The sequence below is a fragment of the Leptonychotes weddellii genome, chromosome 16 (assembly GCF_054177405.1).
Source record: "Leptonychotes weddellii isolate Sample4059 chromosome 16, ASM5417740v2, whole genome shotgun sequence".
Lineage (NCBI taxonomy): Eukaryota > Metazoa > Chordata > Mammalia > Carnivora > Phocidae > Leptonychotes > Leptonychotes weddellii.
In genome coordinates this window covers 297,961-315,152 of record NC_138384.1, presented here as the reverse complement: position 1 = coordinate 315,152, position 17,192 = coordinate 297,961, and the positions used below count along the sequence as shown (strand labels likewise).

Genomic DNA, 17,192 nt, shown 5'->3' with positions numbered 1-17,192 from the left:
ATCATATATATTTTTTAAAGATTTATTTATTCACTTGAGAGAGCGAGAGAGAGAGAGTACATGAGAGGAGGGAGGGTTAGAGGGAGAAGGAGGCTCCTCGCCGAGCAGGGAGCCCGATGCGGGACTCGATCCGGGGACTCCAGGATCATGACCTGAGCCGAAGGCAGTCGCCCAACCAACTGAGCCACCGGGGCGCCCCAAGAGTCATACTCTTCTAGTATTAAATAGTACAACCGACTTCCAATCAGTTTCAGTATAACCCCAACAAGAATAATGAACTTCACTTTGGCATTGTTTAGTAGCACATTATCAGCATCATCACTTGTATTTATTCAATACATTTATTTACGTACAGAAAGATCAAGCCCATACAAGTGAGGATCTGACTCCACTGGGTTAGCGCGATTACCTTTCCCATAAAATTTCTAGTAGCCATTACATTTCTATTATTTGACCTAGAAATTGCCTTCCTCCTACCCCTGTCCTGAGAATCTCAAACAATAATGTAAAAACTATACTAATTTCATTATTACCTAGAAGCCTAGCTTATGAATGAATGGAAAAAGGACTGAAATGAAGTGACTATGACAATTAGTTTACATTAAAACAACTGATTTTGACTAAGTTATGATTAACTTCAGTTATCACCTATGCCTAGCTTGTGCTACGCCTAGCTCCTTCACAGCAGGCCTTTCCGGGCCCCCCGTTAACGCTGCGCCCCCGCCCCATCGCATCACCGCCCTGCCTCCAGCATCACTGTCGCGCCGTCTACCTCACTCACCTCGTCCGCCAGCCTGCAGCGGGGACGGGAGGTCCGCGAGGCCCGAGCCCGACAGGGCCCCGCAGGTGGCGGGCGCTCCACCCGCAGATGCCCGGAGCGCGGCCTCCCAGCCGCTCTTCCCGCACCTTTCGGACGCGCACTCTGCTCCCCGCCCCTGCCCGGCTCCAGAGCTGCCCTCGCGAGCTCCAAGGGAGCCCCCCGCCCCTCGGACTTCAGCCTCCTCCTCCTCCAGCGGCCGTTCCTCAGCACCCCAGCCGCCTCGGGTGCCCGCGCTTAAAACTAAAATAAGGCCCGAACGTCTGTAGTGCGAGCGGACGGCAGAAACTGAGGTCCTCCCGGCGTCGTCGCAAGGTTTCCCGGGTAACCGTCGCTAAGGTAGAAATGCCCCGGAAGTACTCTACGCGCCTGCGCGGAAGAACCTGGTCTGCGCCTGCGCACACGGGGACTGGGGGGCCGCTCGACATGGGGGACCCGGAGTCAGAGTCGGAGCAGATCCGTCTGAAGTGTATCCGTAAGGACGGCTTCTTCACGGTGCCTCCGGAACACAGGGTGCGACGGGGGGCCGCTCGGGGTAGCTTGCCGGCGGCAGGGCGGGACTGGAACGCTCTGGAGCCCCTTAGTGTCGCGCTAAAGCGTTGAGGTTTCCGACGTGGGCGGGAACGACAGTCCCAGAGTTCCTGGCGGCCGGCGCGGAAGCCGGCGGCGGCCCTCGGGGCCGACAGCAGGGGCGAGGGCAGGGGCTGGTGGCGGAGCCCGGCGCTGTCCAGCAGCCGGCAGCCTCTGGAAGAGCGGGCCCGGGCTCTAGGGAATTTCCCCGCGGGAGGACTGCCGGCGTGCTCTCCCACCGGGCTTTGAATGGGCCAGGCGGCGCCCCACCCGACAGCCGCAGCTTGCGTTGCGTCTTGCTCTGCGCGAGGCCTCTGCGTGTCACTGTCGTGTAGCCCGAGATGGGGAGAGTGAAGCTTTGGGTGTGGAGTGATTGTTTGAACTCTGGTGGCTGGATTGTGTGGGAACCGGTGCTCTGAGAGGCCGGTAAGGATCCTGAAGGCACGGTGGCAGTCCACGGGCCGCTGGCCACCCCCCAGATACACAGCAGGTGCTCACCTCGTTCCCAGTACTGCAGTGCGCGACGCGAAACGTCACGGCAGCTCCGACACCCAGCGGAGTACCCACGAGCCGCTGCTGCAGGCTGTGAAAGTGTCAGGGTTTCAGAGGAAGAATTGTGTTCAGCTGGGGGGGAAATTTTGTAAAAGCAATTCCTGCTGGACTGGGATTTTGACATGCAGAGACAAGGAGGCCTGGCGTGCCAACCTAGGATGTCAGGAGCAATGTCTCAGAGATGAGAAACCGTGTGAATAGGCAGCACCAGGAGTTCCCCCTGGAGAGAGAATGTGAAGAAGAACTGGGGAAAGAGGAGGCTGAGGCAAGACCATGGAAGGGCTCAGCCCAGGCGATGCTGACTTGGTTCCCCAAGTGGTAGGAAGGAAGGAGATGGAGGCAGATGAAGGAAAAGATGGGAGGCAGCAAGGCCAGAGGCTGTTAGAATTTGAACCTTGCTGCATGTGCTTCCTAGACCCAAGGAGACATGCTCATTCAGTCCATCTACAAACGTCCTGCATTATGAAGGTATGTTAGGGTACAGGCTCTCTGCTACGACTGGAACCCCAAAATACAGTGGCTCAAGTACAGAACTTTGGGGAGCCTGGGTGGCTCAGTCACTTAAGCGTCCAATGCTTTTTTTTTTTTTTTAAGATTTTATTTATTTATTAGAGAGAGAGCATGAACAGGGGGAGGGACAGATGGAGAGGGAGAAGCAGGCTCCCCGCTGAGCAGGGAGCACGATGCGGGGCTCGATCCCAGGACTCTGAGATCATGACCTGAGTCGAAGGCAGACGCTTAACCGACTGAGCCACCCAGGTGCCCCAAGTATCCAACTCTTGATTTCAGCTCAGGTCATGATCTCAGTGTTGTGAGAGGGAGCTCCGTGTCGGGCTCTGTGCTGGGCGTGGAGCCGGCTCAAAATTCTCTTAATTTTCTCTCGTCTAACATTTCGGAGAGAGGCAGCTATTTTCCACAAGGTGGGGCCAGACACTCAAGTTATCTGTCTTGTAGATCTACCTGCACCTCATCCAAATCCCACCCTGCTTCAGGGGCAAGAAGGAGTGGGCGGCAACCAACTTCCTTTGATCAGGAAGTCCCTTCCCTTTTTTTTTTTTTTTTAAAGATTTTATTTATTTATTTGACAGAGAGAGACACAGCGAGAGAAGGAACACAAGCAGGGGGAGTGGGAGAGGGAGAAGCAGGTTCCCCACTGAGCAGGAAGCCCGATGCGGGGCTCGATCCCAGGATCCTGGGACCATGACCTGAGCCGAAGGCAGACGCTTAACGACTGAGTCACCCAGGTGCCCCTGGGGAAGTCCCTTCCTTGAAGCCCTTGTCCTTTATGCTCACATCCCATTGGCCAAAATTTAGTCAAATAGACATACCTAGCTGCAAAATACAACAGTGGGAAATACCAGCTGGGTAGCCACGTGCCACTGGGCAGTGTTTCCTACTCAAAGGAAGAAATACTGTGTGGATGTTGGAGTCAGTCTGTGCCACAGAAGCGTTTCCGCTGTGTTTGGTAGAAGCTTTGTTCATCTCCAGAGCATAATCTAGACTGGTGCTGCTCGGTAGTCTTCTTGTGAGGGTGGAAATGTTTCTTCCTATGGACTCTTGATCTTGGGGTTGTGAGTTCAAGTCTTATGTTGGGCGTGGAGCCTACTTAAAAAAAAAAATGTGGGTTTCTGATTCATCCAGTATGGTTACCATGAGCCACATGGAGCACGACACACATGGCAGCTGAGGAAATGAAATTTTACTGTAATGTTAACCATATGTGGCCAGTGGTTATCGTTTGTAGACAGCATACGTCTGGACCATGGGGTTGGACGGGAACGGGCTGTCTGTGATACTGTGTTCAAAGTGTCTGCTGGCCCAGTAGCGTCATCCCTCTTTTCTCATCTGAAAGCCCGAGTGTGTGGTTATCCTTGTTTGGTGAGCACATGAGTGAGCTCCTTTGTACAAATTAAGCGTGAAATATCTATCTTTAGTTGTTCCGTTAGCTGCCCAAGCCCTGCACTACCAGCACCTGTCTTTCAGCTGGGACGGTGTCGGAGCGTGAAGGAGTTTGAGAAGCTGAACCGTATCGGGGAAGGCACCTACGGCATTGTGTGTGAGTGGCGGGGATGGAAGCCCTCGGGCGCAGGGGACTGTCCCAGCAGGAGCTGTGTCAGGGCTGGAGGGAGGGAAACACCCAGGGCTTTATAGCCAGGGCAGAAGTTATACGAGTGAACTCTAATCCGTGGTGTAATTACCATCGGTGTAAGCATCAGATTGCCGGTGTGGTTACAAGCGGAGGGAGCTGTTACAGCCGAACCTAGAACTTCCAAAAGCAGCCGGGGCTTCAGTGGGTGGTGGCTGTGACGTTGGTGTGCATCAGACTGAGAAGGGTTTGGAAGCCTCACACACTAGTGCCTTGAAGAGCCTCCTTTGCACAAAACGTGGGGGTTTTTTTCTGGATAAAGTGTCTTATTTGCTGCTAGAACATAGTAAACAGAAGGCAAAGCGGTGACCTGCATCCTGACTCTAAGGAGGAAAACTTCGAGGGAGCTTGGTGTAACTAGCACCCTGTACCTGGCCCAGTTGAGAAGACTCCCCAGAGAGCATGTGTCTAGTGGGGCTGGGGCTGCTGCTTGCACAGTTGGGACCCAGTGTCAAAGAAGAAGAGAAAGGGACCCCCAGCGTTCAGAACGAGGCCCCTGTATGGCACAAGGGTGTATGATGCAGGATTAAGTAAGATTCCATCGTGGATGAGTTTTCATTCCAGATCGGGCCCGGGACACCCAGACGGACGAGATTGTCGCCCTGAAGAAGGTGCGGATGGACAAGGAGAAGGATGGTGAGCTCAAGTGGGAGGGGCAGAAAGGTGCCAGTTTTCTGAGGCTTCCTCTGGCCTGAACCCCTGGTGCTGAGAGCATCTTCATGAGGGTTAAAGGGGACCTGTTTCTGGGAGGCTGCCTGTCCTGTCCTTCCTCAGCCCCTCGCCCTCACCCCTCTCCTCTAGGCCTTAGTTCCCCTGAACCCCATGCGGTTCATCTTCTCCCTCTGTCTGGTACTGCCCTATCTTCTGTCTCAGCCCAGCCATCACCCCTCTACCCAGCCCTCCCTGCCTAAGGCCAGGCTGGTAGCCCCTGTGCTCCACACACCCCTGATTTCTGCCCCCCAGCCCCTCCCCGGCCACCTATGCAGGCAGGGCCTTGCTGTGCTCACTGTGGACCCTTTGTCCTATACGGTGGTGCATACCGATAGTTGCTGCCCTGCATCATTGAATGAAGGAAGAGTTAAAGGTGCATGTTCAGGGTGCCTGGGTGGCCCAGTCGGTTAAGCGTCTGCCTTCGGCTCAGGTCATGGTCCCAGTAAGCGTCTGCCTTCGGCTCAGGTCATGATCCCAGGGTCCTGGGATCGAGCCCCACGTCGAGCTCCCTGCTCAGCAGAGAACCTGCTTCTCCATCTCCCTCTGCCTGCCTGTCTGCCTACTTGGGATCTCTCTCTCTCTGTCAAATAAATAAATAAAATTTAAAAAAGAAAAGTGCAAGTTCAGGTGGCCTTGATTCTCCCTGAGGTTGTGGGCAGAGCCCTGCAGGGGTAGGGGTGGGGCTCACTGAGGAGGCTGTCTGGCTGCAGGGGTCCCCATCAGCAGCCTTCGAGAGATCACACTGCTCCTTCGCCTTCGCCATCCGAATATCGTGGAGCTGAAGGAAGTCGTTGTGGGGAACCACCTGGAGAGGTATGCAGTCTGCTGGTCCTCTGCACTGGGCCCTGCTGAGCCTGCCTTTCCTATCCCCCTCCCTGTGCTCCCCCCAAATCGAGTTCATCCCTCCTGCAATTCCAGGAGGATCCTTTGGCCTACCTGGGAGGATGTGGGAGGTGCCCTGTGTCTTCCCCTTTTCCTTCCAGCATCTTTCTGGTGATGGGTTATTGTGAGCAAGATCTGGCCAGCCTTCTGGAGAACATGCCAACACCCTTCTCTGAGGCCCAGGTGTGAGGCTGGGGGGCCTGGAGTGAGGCACCGTCCCAGGTCCTTGTGTGGCACATTTAACTGATGCATCCTGCCCTTTGCATAGGTCAAGTGCATTGTGCTGCAAGTGCTCCGAGGCCTTCAATACTTGCACCAGAACTTCATCATCCACAGGTAGGAGGGGCCCCAAGTGGGCGGCGGGGGGAGGAATGGCACAATCCTGGAGAACATTTGTCTGGAGTGCAGGTTCGTGACACATGGGAAGGGTGACTGCCAGTCCTAACCCCTAGAGAGGAAATGACCTGGCCTCTGTGCAGTTCTCTAACTGTTCCTTAGGGCAGGATCCAGGCCCCACAGCACCTGCTTTCCCCCTGGGGGAGCTGACAAGGCTATGAGAAGTCCTGCAGTCTCGTCACAACCTAGTTGCCCTGTGGGGTTCATGTCCTGGGAATCACCGATGTTCCCTTTCTGTCCCAGGGACCTGAAGGTGTCCAACTTGCTCATGACCGATAAGGGCTGTGTGAAGACAGGTGGGTGCTGGGTGCCGGCACTGTGGCAGGTGTCTCTGAGTGCCGCTGGGGCGGGGGAGCAGGTCCGTGCCTGCCAGCTCCCCGGGGGCCAAGAGCTGTTCGCACACGGCAGCTTCTTAGCCCCCGCTGGGTGACACACTGCCTTTCTGCCTTCGTCACAGCGGATTTCGGGCTGGCCCGGGCTTATGGCATCCCAGTGAAGCCCATGACCCCCAAGGTGGTCACACTCTGGTGAGTGGAGGAAGTGTGGGGGTTGATCATGCTGAAGCAGCAGAAGGATCCTGAGGGTCTTGAAGCTACAGAGGGCCACACACACTCCTAGAGGCTGGGTCTAGGACAGCTTCCTGAGACAGCGGGGCTGTCGGGACGGAGGACAGCACGGTGGGGTGGGGGACTGTCCTCCTTGGTTCTGAGCCCTCTCAAGAAGGGGAGGTCACTTCACAGACTTCTGTCTGTGGGGTGGGGCGGTTTATTCAGCTTTCTGTAGTTTTTCTCATGCATGTTTTTAAGAAGAAGCAGAACAGGCCTGTGGTTAACGATACGAAATCGTAGGTCTGCCATGCGTCAGCCAGCCGTGTCTACAGACTGGGCTGGCGGCAGACTCCTAGGAGCCGACCCGCAAAGTTGGTGTTACTCTGTGTGTCACCCACGATTGTGGGCTGGGAGGACAAGGTGGTCTGAGCTGGGGTTGGCAGTCTGGAGCCCGGGCTGCCTCAGGCTGTCAGGAAGGCTGGTGGAGGCCCAGGCTTCACTGCAGGGTACGAGGGGGAGTACCTGTGTTTGCAGGTACCGAGCCCCCGAACTGCTTTTGGGAACCACCACGCAGACCACCAGCATAGACATGTGGTGAGAAGTGAATGCGGCTCCTGGGACCTGGGGGAAGGGCTGGGGTGGGTCCCATGGGGCCTCACAGGGGCAGGAACAGGGCTGGGGTCTTTGTCAGCCTCCCAGCCCCCAGGGGGAGGGGGAGGGCCGAAGCCTGGGATCCCTAAGAGGAAGCATGAGAACGTAGCTTCCACAGAAGAAAGGCCCTGCCCTCATGGTCACCCAAAGAGGCCATCTGGGACGGGGTCATGTCCCATCTTGACTTCCTCCCAAGCTCCACCCTGTCCTGACCGCAGCACTTGGCCTCAGCAGAGGTGTGTGGCAGCAGGGGACAGGTGTGTGAGGTAAGGCCTGCTCTCCTCTGCAGGGCCATGGGCTGCATCCTGGCCGAGCTGCTGGCCCACAAGCCCCTTCTCCCTGGCACGTCCGAGATCCACCAGGTGGACCTGATTGTGCAGCTGCTGGGGACGCCCAGTGAGAACATCTGGCCAGTGAGTGCCCGGCCTCTGCCCTCATCCGCCCCCCTCTGCCCCCTGCCCGGGCCAGCCCCCATGCTCCACTCCTGCTCCCTGCAGGGCTTCTCCAGGCTGCCGCTGGTGGGTCAGTACAGCCTGAGGAAGCAGCCGTACAACAACCTCAAACACAAGTTCCCGTGGCTCTCGGAGGCTGGCCTGCGCCTGCTGAACTTCCTCTTCATGTACGACCCCAAGAAAAGGTGCTGACCTGGCCTCAAACCCGAGCCCTCGAAAGGGGGGTTTTCAGAACTCTGGCCACGCTGCTGCAGAGGTGCCCCCTCCCCAGACAGACGCGGAGGCCCAGGCCCCCAGTGTGGGTGGTCGCTGCCCACCCAGATCATGGAGCCCACTCTGAATTTCTCATCTGTTTTTGGGCCCCAGACCCTTGCTGGCCACTCGCCTTTTGCTGTCGGGAAATTTGAACCAGAGGCTGCGGAGCTGGGTGGGTGTGTGGGAAAGCAACCCCAGGGGCAGCCGGGGTCCTGTTAACACGGAGGCCTCCTGTCCAGGGCAACGGCCAGAGATGGCCTGGAGAGCTCGTACTTCAAGGAGAAGCCCCTGCGTGAGTTTCCCACTGAGCCCCGCAGCGCGCTTGTCTTGTGGCCCTTTCTGTCCAGGGTGGGGGTGTAGGGGCACGGCCTCCCACAGCTCCTCGAGCCCCTGGGGGTGGTGGGGCGGGCTCCTGGCACAGGCCTGTCCGGGTGGAGCAGGGGCTGCATGCTGAGGCCCACGTGGGTGCTCGTTGGCCACACAGACTGTTGTCTGAGGGGGGCACAGGGAGACGCGACTCCAGGGCCCGACACGGATGCACAGTGGGGTTCTCAGACCCAAACGCACTCCTCCCCGCAGCCTGTGAGCCGGAGCTCATGCCCACCTTCCCCCACCACCGCAACAAGCGGGCCGTCCCAGCCACGTCTGAGGCCCAGGGCAAGCGCTGTAAGCCCTGACAGCCCCTCCACCGGGCTGGCACATCTGCAACGGACAGCAACGGAATGGGGAGGCCTCTGCAGTCCAGGCTCACGGCGCTGCTGGGACCCAGCTCCTCCTTCGGCGGAGACCTACCCGCTGCTCCAGCTGATCACACCCCTTCCCCAGAAGAGCGGGGAGTGGGCATGGGGGTGATGCAGGGTGGGTGCACCCTGAAGGGGTGGGACCTCATTCAGGACACCTGTTGCCGCGCCCTCAGCTGGTAAAAGCTCGGGACCCTCCCTTCCCAGGAGGAAACACCTGCTGGGCCCAATTCAGTGGGTGTTGCTGGCTTGGGATGCATAGACCCCACATGGTGGCTTGTGCTCCCTCCTGATCACCAGGGTCTGTCTAGGGCAGGGAGAGGCGCACCCCCCCTCCCCCCCCACCGGCAGGGTTGGTACACTCAGAATGGGAAGGAGAGGTCGGGTGTGGGTCACATCCCACCTGAGGGACTGGGGTCTGAGCCCTGTCGCTGACCCACACTGAGGCACAGAGGGGAAGGGGCATGAGTCAGAGAGATAAAAGGTTTTCTAACAGGTATGAGTAGGTTCAGTGTCCTTTAATGAACTTTAATATTCTGATTCATGGGACATGATGGTGGTTCTCTGAGTGCTGGGGAGAAGGGGAGGTGGGATAGACAGACGGGGGTAGAGCACCCAGCACAGAAGACAGGCACCTGTCCCCTCTAGTCCTGTGGCTGAATACTTCCCAGGGGAAGGGGCTCTGCCTGCCTGCCTTGGCCTTGAGAGTCTGCCTTAGCAGGTGGCTGCTCAAGAACCTGGCCACACCCTTACCACTGAACCCAGGGAGCATTCTCAGGTGGGAAGCCTGCACGGCCTCCTGCCCTGCCTTCCAGAGCCTATGCAGCAGAAAGCCAACAGCAGGGTGGTTTGTGGGGTGCGGACTGCTCAGAAGCCCCACACTCCACCCACGAGGGGAGTGACAGCCTATCCAGGCCCCACTAGCTGCCTGCGTCCTTCCTCCTGCCGCCTATGCTCTGGGCGTCTGGGGAGGCTCCTCACTCTGCTTTGAGATCAGATCATTTCTTCTCCACCTGGGGACCACACTCCCCGGCCCAGCTGGTCTCGAGCCAGCCCTCAGCTCATTCAGCGCTGGCTCATGACACCTCTAGGCAAGGGGCTAGCTCAGCCATGTACCTGGCAGAGCCCCCAGACTGGTCACAGTGGTGCTCAGTGGCTCCCAGGGACAGCCCTGTGAGGAGACTCTCCCCTGGACACGTGGAGGGAAGCAGTGTTCTGAAGGACAACTGTAGGGCTCAGGTCCACAGGCTGAGCGGTGGGCCCTACAGTGGGATGGGGCAAGGAGCGAAAGTGAAGGGAGAGGGCCCTTCGTTGGGCATAGGCTTGGTGGTGAGACTCCTCCACCCAGCACGTTTGGACATGGGCCTGGATGCTGGGTGCAGGGGGTAGGGAGTCGGCCAGGCCAACGCAGGAGCCTCCCATGGAAGGCAGGACCCCACCTCCTGCCTTGTGAAGCCCGACGCCCCACCTCGCTGTGCCCAGGAGTCCCCTGGGCGCAGGGTGGCTGGGGGCTTAGGCCCGAGGAGTGCTGAGGCCGAGAAGCACCACAGAAACGGTCTCGGGAAGGCCCTGCCGCAGGGCCTGGCTGGGCCTAAGGCTGGGCCCCGGGCCCGTCATAGAGCAGGGTGTCCAGCTGTGCGCGCTGCAGCCACAGGCGCCGCTGGCCCTCACTGAGCAGCGGGCGAAGCGCGTGGCCGGCTCGGCAGGTGGGCAGGGCAGCACAGTGGGGCGCGTGCAGCTGGTGACAGGTATCACAGCAGAGGGCGGGCAGGGCCCCAGGAGCTAGGCAGCCGTGCGCCTGGTAGCCGGGGGGCTGGGGGCCGGCCTGCCCGGGGCTCCCTGGGGCTCTGGGGGCAGCCGCGTCTCCAGGCTGACTCAGCAGCTCTCTTCGCAGGGCCAGGAAGGAGAAGGCTGTGGGCTCGCGCTCCCGCTCCTCCTCCAAGGCCCCATAGGGTGGGCTGCTGGCCTGCGGCAGCACCTCAACCTCCTCTAGGGGCTCCCAGGCTGCGCCCCTGGCCCCCCACAGTTTGGCGCTCTGTTCCCAGAGCAGCGGTCTGCAGGCCAGCTCTGGGGGCGGGGAGTCGGGGCCTGGCGAGGGCTCACCGTACAGGCTGGCCTCCTCCGAGCCCTCATCCTCCTGCAGGTCCCGGTAGAGATCCAGCGGGGTCTGGTAGACTGTTGGGGAGCCCCGGGGGGGCAGAGGCGGCGGCTCCTCTTCCCGGGCCAGCCGCTGCTGCAGCCAGGCCACGCAGGAGGCCACGTCTGCACTGGCCCGCCGAGCCTGCAGCAGCTCCTCGGCTGGCAGCACGCTGGTGCCCAGCTGCGTCAGCACCTCGCCCAGGATGTCACACTCCAGCCGGAGGGCGAAGCAGCCCAGGGCCACTTGCACCAGTTGGCAGGCGGGGGGCGGGGCAGCCATCATGAGGCGGTGGTTGTCCCTGGGCACGTAACCCATCTTCTGGAAGCTCTGGAGGAGAAGGTCCTCCGAGAGGGCGCCCTTCAGCACGTGCACATAGCCCCCTGAAAAGGTCTGCAGAGGAGGGTCCTGGTCAGCAGCAGCCTGACCCACGCTCGGGCTCCTCCTGGCCCTGGCCTCCCCCCGGAACCAGGCCGTGCCGGCACTCCCTTCAGAGGGGCTGCTCAGCCACACACTCCGACCCACCCCGGCACACCCATCTCCATGGCTGGGGCAGAACAAAATAAAGAGCCCCTACGCCAGGAAGTCGCACTTCGTGGCAGCAGGGTGGCTCAGTCAGTTGAGCTCAGGTCCCAGATGGAGTCCCACGTCGGGCTCCCTGCTCGGCGGGGAGTCTGCTTCTGTCTCCCCTCCCCACCCCCCTCCCGCTCTCTCGCTCGCTCGCTCTCTCAAATAAGATCTTAAAAAAAGAAATCTCACTTGCCTTGGGGTCTCCACCTCCTGTCCCCCCTGGGGCTGAGATTGGGTCACGCAAACACAAACGGGTGCTTATCTGCTCTCCAGACAGGCTGTTCTGAACTCCACCTTCCCACGTCCTGTTCTGGAGAGCTTTCCCCATTGGGACAGAGGCTTAGCCATTCATTTTTTCCAACTGTGTAGCATTCCACCACATAGATGAAACATCCGTATTTTTCGGAGGCTCTAATATGCATCTGGGCTGAGAGCCCAGGAGTGCTAGATGGGAAAGTGCGTTCTAGGCTGCAGTCCTGTGAGGAACTGAAAGGGCTTCAGGATGATGGTGCTGTGTCTCTCCCAGTTCTAAAATCCCAGAGCCCTGGGATCCTGTCAGCATCCCTCCCGCAGACGGAGCGCTGCCATGGGCGGGCACTGTACTCAGGGTTTTGCCTTCAGCCCTCACAACAGACCTTGGACTGCACTATTCTTGGGTGTGTTCCACCGATGAGGACATGGGTTCAGAGAGATTAGGTAACTTGCACAAAGCCACACAGCCAAGAGGAAGCAGAACCAGATCCCAACCAGGTCTGCCCAACACTGAAGCCCAGGAGCACCGCAAGGGCAGGCCTGTCCGCTCCGTTCTTGGCTTCCCACGGGGCTGGCGCTTGAGGGTGCCTCCCGCCCTGTTCTCTGAATTAAAATGTCCTAGAACTTCTGACCAGCAGGTGTCCCCATGAAGCAATAGGCTCCAGAGCTCACCTCTTGAGAGAGAGAGGGAGTGGAGGAGGGTGGGGTGAGAGAGAGGGGGGGGGAGAGAGAGAGAGAGAGAGAGAGGCTGCTGCTGCCATGGCAACCAGTGGAGGTGGACTCGCCCACGTGCCCAATGACATCAGCACCTTCCTACTCTTCCAAATTAGCTTTGAGGGCCAAATATGCCTGCCCCCTCCTGCAGGCCAGCAGCTCACCCACAGGGGTGATCAGTGCAGACCCCAGAGTGTGCAGGGCCTCCAGCCCCTACCTACTTCACAGGGGATACACCCACCCAACGTCCTCTTCTATAAATGGGGTCATGCAAGGATTAGGATGACCATGGAACCTCAAGTCCCTCCCAGGCACCTGTCCTAGGATTTCTGTGCTACCTGGGCTGTGAGGCCACTTTGGGGGAGGGCACTGATTCAAGCTTTGAGGAGCAAGGATCTCCCCAGGAGGCAGGCACCCAGGGTGGGTGGCCTCTGCCCACACCATGTTTTCAGCCCTGGGAGTGGGGGGGGGAGGGGGGACACCTTGGCCAAGAGCTGCCCCAAAGCGCCCCAAATCCCTTCTGAGCCCTGGAGAGCCACGCGGCTCTGAAGACCCATGAAATCCCTTGTTCAATGGTACCCTCTGCCCCACGGTACACGGCAGCCTGAGCGGGGGCGCCCCCTCGGCCCAGCGCCCTACCTTGATGGTGGTGAACTCCTTCCTCCAGGGCAGCAGGTACAGGTGCACAGCCGCCAGCTCCAGCAGCTCGAAGGCGCGGGCCAGGCCGCGCAGCGCGGGGGCCAGGTCGGCGCGGCCCCACAGGCCGTCGGTGAGCAGCGCCAGCGCGTCGTCCTGCAGCGCCCCGTGCAGGTCGAAGTCTTCCACCAGGATCTGCCACAGCACGGCGCGCAGCGATGGGTCCCCGCACACGCCCGCGCGGCCACGCCGCAGCTCACGCTCCAGGCACAGGCGGTAGTCCTCGGACAGCGAGCTGCTGCCCATTCTGGCGGGCGGGGGTCCGGTGTCAGGAACCAGAGACCCCTCCCCGCCGGCTGTGCGGCCCCCCGAGCCCCCACCCAGCGTCCACAGACCCCCCTCCGGCCCGGTGACCCTGTCCCCGCCGTCTGTGCGCCCCCCCGAGCGCCCCCCCCAGTGTCCACATGTCCCCGCACAGCCCGGCGACCTCGCCAGCTGAGCGGCCCCCAGTATCTACAGCACCCCGCTTTCCTGGAGACCCGCCCCGCCAGCTGTGTCTCCCCCCGAAAAGAGACCCCCACCTCGCCCACCAGAGCGTGCTGTGGCCCCGCGAGGGACCGCTCTACCTGTCGGTCCCCAGCGGAGCCCAATCGGCCACCTCTCCGCTCGGACCCGTCCCGCGACCGCGCTCTTCCGCCGCCACCGGCTCCGCCCACCGGCCTTGGCCGTGACGCTCGGGGCGGGGCTTGCGCCGGGCACCGCCCCCTCGGCTCACCCGGGTGGGCCGGGCTGGGGGCGGGGCCTTGTGCCGCTCGGCCGAGCACCTGCCCCCGCGTCTTCTGCCTACCCGCCACCCCCGGGCGGCTCGCGGCGGATCCCGGGCGGGCGCGCGAGGAGCGGTGCGTCCGAGCAGCCCCTTCCTCTGAGCTAGGCCCCGGCAGCGGTCGCCGGGGCGGAAGCGGGTGCTGCCAGTGCGCCCCGGCCCGGGCCCAGAGCTCCCCGTGAGCCCAGGGAGGTGCGTCTCTGCGTGGTTGAAACAGGAGCCTCAGGTGGGTGGGGCGGCCTTGGTCTTTCTGTGGGCTCAGCTTCCTGGTCCCTGAGGCGGGGTGAAGGCCCCTCCCTAACTTCCAGGCGCCTGACCCGCGCGCTAAAGCCACTTGGGCGGAGGAGGGATGGGAGAGATTTAGTCCTTGGGGCCCCAGCTCCATGCGAGGAAGGTCTTCTGTAGACCTTCCTCCCTGGGCAGGCTCTGCCCCTTGATTTCTGGGCCCCTCACCTCTCCAGACCACTTTGCTGAGCTGGGGCCTGCCTGGAAAGATCTTTCTCTTAATAAGAGCCCTCACCTGGCAGTACCCTGCAGGTGCGTCTTCACATACTTCAAATGGGACTTTTAGAAAAATACTGGAACCAAGCTGGGGATCTCCGTGAGACATTTTGCTGGCCACCACTCAACATAGAGGCGTTTCACTTACGATGTACTGAACCCAGCCCTAGGGCCACACCAGCCGTGAGGAGACAGTTAACTTCTGGTCTTCTCCGGCCTCTGTGCGGAAGGGTGGAGCTTAACCACTCCCTTCGGTTCACCACTGAATTCATCGCGGTCTTCAGATGCGAGGCCTCTGAATTGCATCCATCCATGGTCATAGCCCGCAACCCTAAGACAACTGTTGCAGTGTGGGGAATCCGCAGCCTCGGTGCAGAGCCTGCCACAGCGTGCACGATTGCGTCTTCAACTGGAAGTAGATGGGGTTCTGTTGCTTTGATTCCGCACTCGGTCCTGTTGCCGTGTGTGACTCCAGGCAACTGCTCTCAACCGTTGCTTGCTAATCTAGGGCACGTGTGGCTCTTCTCAGTATGACACTTGAAACTGGGCGGGTCTTTGCACCTGCTTGCACCCATAGAATGGAGGTGACATTGTTTGGCTTCCCAGGTTAAGTCATTAAAACACTTTGTTGTCTTGAGTTGTTTGCTCTTGGAGTCTAGCCATCATGTTGTGGGGGAGCCCATGGCCACATGGAGAGAACTTGCACTGAGCTGAATAATGTCCCCCCAGATCCGTGTCCACCTAGAACCTGGGAATGTGAGCTTATTTGGAAACATGTTCTTTGCAGATATAATCAAGTTAGGATGAAGTCATGCTGAATTAGGATGGGCCCTAAATCCAATACGACTGATGTTGTTGAGAGAAAAGTTTAGGCACAGCATGTAGGGGAGAAAACCTATGGTGATGGAGACAGAGATTGGGGCTCTGCTTACAGCTACCAGCCAAGGATTGTAGGAGCAGGAAGCTGGATGAGGCAAGTAAGGATTCTGCTCTAGTACTTTGAGGGAGTATAGTCCCATCAGCATCCTGAATTCAGATTCTAGGCTGCAGAACTTTAGTACATTTCTAGTTTTTTACTTGACTCAGTTTGTGGCATTGTTTATGGTGGCCAGAGGAAACTAACGCAGGCCTCACATGGTTCTGAGAATGTGGTTGTGAGTCCTGACTGAGGTCCTAGCTGACAAGCATCCACTGCAGACGCGTGGACAAAGCTCTAGATGATTCCAATCCCTGACATTGGGTCACCCAGCCTGGAAGCTGACCTAGCTGATGCTGGGGGTGCAGAGATGGGCTGTCCCCAAGGAACCCTGCCCAAATGGAAGATTCCTGAGCAAAGTAAACGACTGCTGTTGTGTTTAAGCCGGTGAGGTGGGGTGGTTGGTTACACAGCAATCGATGTGGGACTACGTGCATTCACCACATTCCGCCTAGACCCTCCCGGGGATGGATGCCACATTGCCTGACTCCATCTGTGTACATGTCCTCTCATGACCTGGTCGTAAGGTCGGAGGGTCATTTGGCATTTGCGTTGGCCCAGGACTGCAGCTAGTTCTTGAATCTGCTGCAACCCTCCCCCCGCCCCCGTGTATGGTTTCCAGCTTCTGCACACCACCATGCTCAGCTTTGCCTAGTTTTTGGATTTTACCAGTATAGTGCACATGAAATTCTACCTTGTTACTGTGTTAATTTGCATTTCTTGATTTTTAAAGTTTTGAACACTTCTTGTGCTAATTAGCTTTTTAAAACTTTCTCCTCTGGAGGTGCCTGGCTGGTGCAGTTGGTTAACTGTCTGACTCTGGATTTTGGCTCAGATCATGGTCTCAGGTTTATGAGACTGAGCCCTGTGTCGGACTCCCTGCTCTGCTTGAGATTCTCCCTCTCCCTCTGCCCCCTCCCTGCTCGTGCATGCTCTCTAATAAATAAATACACCTACAAACAAAAAGACCTTCCTCTTCTGTAGACAATCTGTTCATAGCCTTTGCTATTTTTCTCTTTGGGACTGCTGCCTTTTTCTTGTTGATCTGCAGGATTTCCAGTGGGAAGAGTGGATTATTCATCCATTTTATGGAGGAACCATGGGCTCAGAGTCATGGGCTCAGCCTGTCCGACTGCAGCGCCTGGAACAGGGTGCCAAGGAGACAGCCCCCCGTATGGGGCCCATCCCCAGAGGTGTGGTCCCCAGCGCCAAGCCAACAGGTACTTCCACTATCAGGCTTAGCTGAAGACACATCTTCATCCTCCATCTGCTTTATGCAGCGGCCTTTAAAATCCTATCCTTGAGACGTCAATGCCAAGGACTGAACCATGGGATGTTACCTCTTCTTCCCGAGGCTCCATGGTGGCTGGTGTGCTCATCCAGGTCTGGGTTACTCAGAACTCTACACTTACAAGAGTATAAGCAGAATGTCAGGGGGGCCAAGGGTGGGGAGACAAAGGCAAGGTGTTGGGCGGGTGCTGGCTTGTCTGCTCTGGGAGCACTGACAGGCAGAGGACCACAGGCCACAAAAGCTCCAGAGACAACAGCTGTCCCAGGGATTCGGGTTGGCCTGCCCCAGCCCACTGGGCCCAGCACCCAACTGTGGGGCCTGGACTGCAGGTGCCCGTTGGCCTCTTGAGTTGGCTAGCTGGGCTCAAACCCAGTTCTGCCATCATGAGACGTAGCCTAGCGAAGGTGCTTCCCCTGCTCCTGCCTCAGTTCCTCATGGAAGTCCTCGGAAGACAGACCTGCAAAGCACCCAATAAACACCAACTGCTGTTGCCATCTCCGCAGAGCCTTTCCCCGGGGCACCTGCACACTGCTCCCGTAACTGGCCCCTGGGGTGGCTGGGCCCAAACCACC

The 17,192-nt window shown here is 59.0% G+C and overlaps 2 protein-coding genes across 14 annotated transcripts; one reads left to right on the top strand and one right to left on the bottom strand.

The window, feature by feature from the left end:
* The first annotated feature begins 1,175 nt into the window (after positions 1-1,175).
* Positions 1,176-17,116, top strand: CDK10 (cyclin dependent kinase 10). 13 transcript variants are annotated; one of them, XM_081806195.1, is made up of 15 exons: positions 1,176-1,330; positions 3,923-3,995; positions 4,373-4,452; positions 4,650-4,721; positions 5,507-5,609; positions 5,780-5,861; positions 5,947-6,014; positions 6,318-6,370; positions 6,532-6,601; positions 7,157-7,216; positions 7,563-7,686; positions 7,771-7,910; positions 8,220-8,272; positions 8,560-14,078; positions 16,381-17,116. In XM_081806195.1, the coding sequence occupies exons 4-14, from the start codon at positions 4,703-4,705 to the stop codon at positions 8,655-8,657; spliced, it is 870 nt and encodes a 289-aa protein (XP_081662321.1). In that variant the 5' UTR covers positions 1,176-1,330; positions 3,923-3,995; positions 4,373-4,452; positions 4,650-4,702; the 3' UTR covers positions 8,658-14,078; positions 16,381-17,116. The 13 variants fall into 13 exon arrangements, with proteins under 13 accessions (XP_081662321.1, XP_081662320.1, XP_081662315.1 ...); XM_081806194.1 differs by having other exon boundaries at positions 4,366-4,452; XM_081806199.1 differs by having other exon boundaries at positions 1,192-1,292; positions 4,366-4,452.
* SPATA2L (spermatogenesis associated 2 like) lies at positions 9,224-13,335 on the bottom strand. Its single transcript, XM_006746159.3, has 2 exons — positions 13,033-13,335; positions 9,224-11,250 (listed from the first exon to the last, which is right to left on the bottom strand). The coding sequence occupies exons 1-2, from the start codon at positions 13,333-13,335 to the stop codon at positions 10,312-10,314; spliced, it is 1,242 nt and encodes a 413-aa protein (XP_006746222.1). The 3' UTR covers positions 9,224-10,311.
* Positions 17,117-17,192: the final 76 nt, after the last annotated feature.

Bases quoted from the DNA above. Each gene is read 5' to 3' on its own strand.
- CDK10 (XM_081806188.1), top strand. From the start codon at position 2,213: ATGGAAGGGCTCAGCCCAGGCGATGCTGACTTGGTTCCCCAAGTGGTA. The intron at 5,862-5,946 runs GTGTGAGGCTGG...CCCTTTGCATAG, and splicing joins CACCCTTCTCTGAGGCCCAG to GTCAAGTGCATTGTGCTGCA. The intron at 8,273-8,559 runs GTGAGTTTCCCA...TCCTCCCCGCAG, and splicing joins CTTCAAGGAGAAGCCCCTGC to CCTGTGAGCCGGAGCTCATG.
- SPATA2L (XM_006746159.3), bottom strand. From the start codon at position 13,335: ATGGGCAGCAGCTCGCTGTCCGAGGACTACCGCCTGTGCCTGGAGCGT. The intron at 11,251-13,032 runs GTAGGGCGCTGG...CCTCCTCTGCAG, and splicing joins AGGAGTTCACCACCATCAAG to ACCTTTTCAGGGGGCTATGT.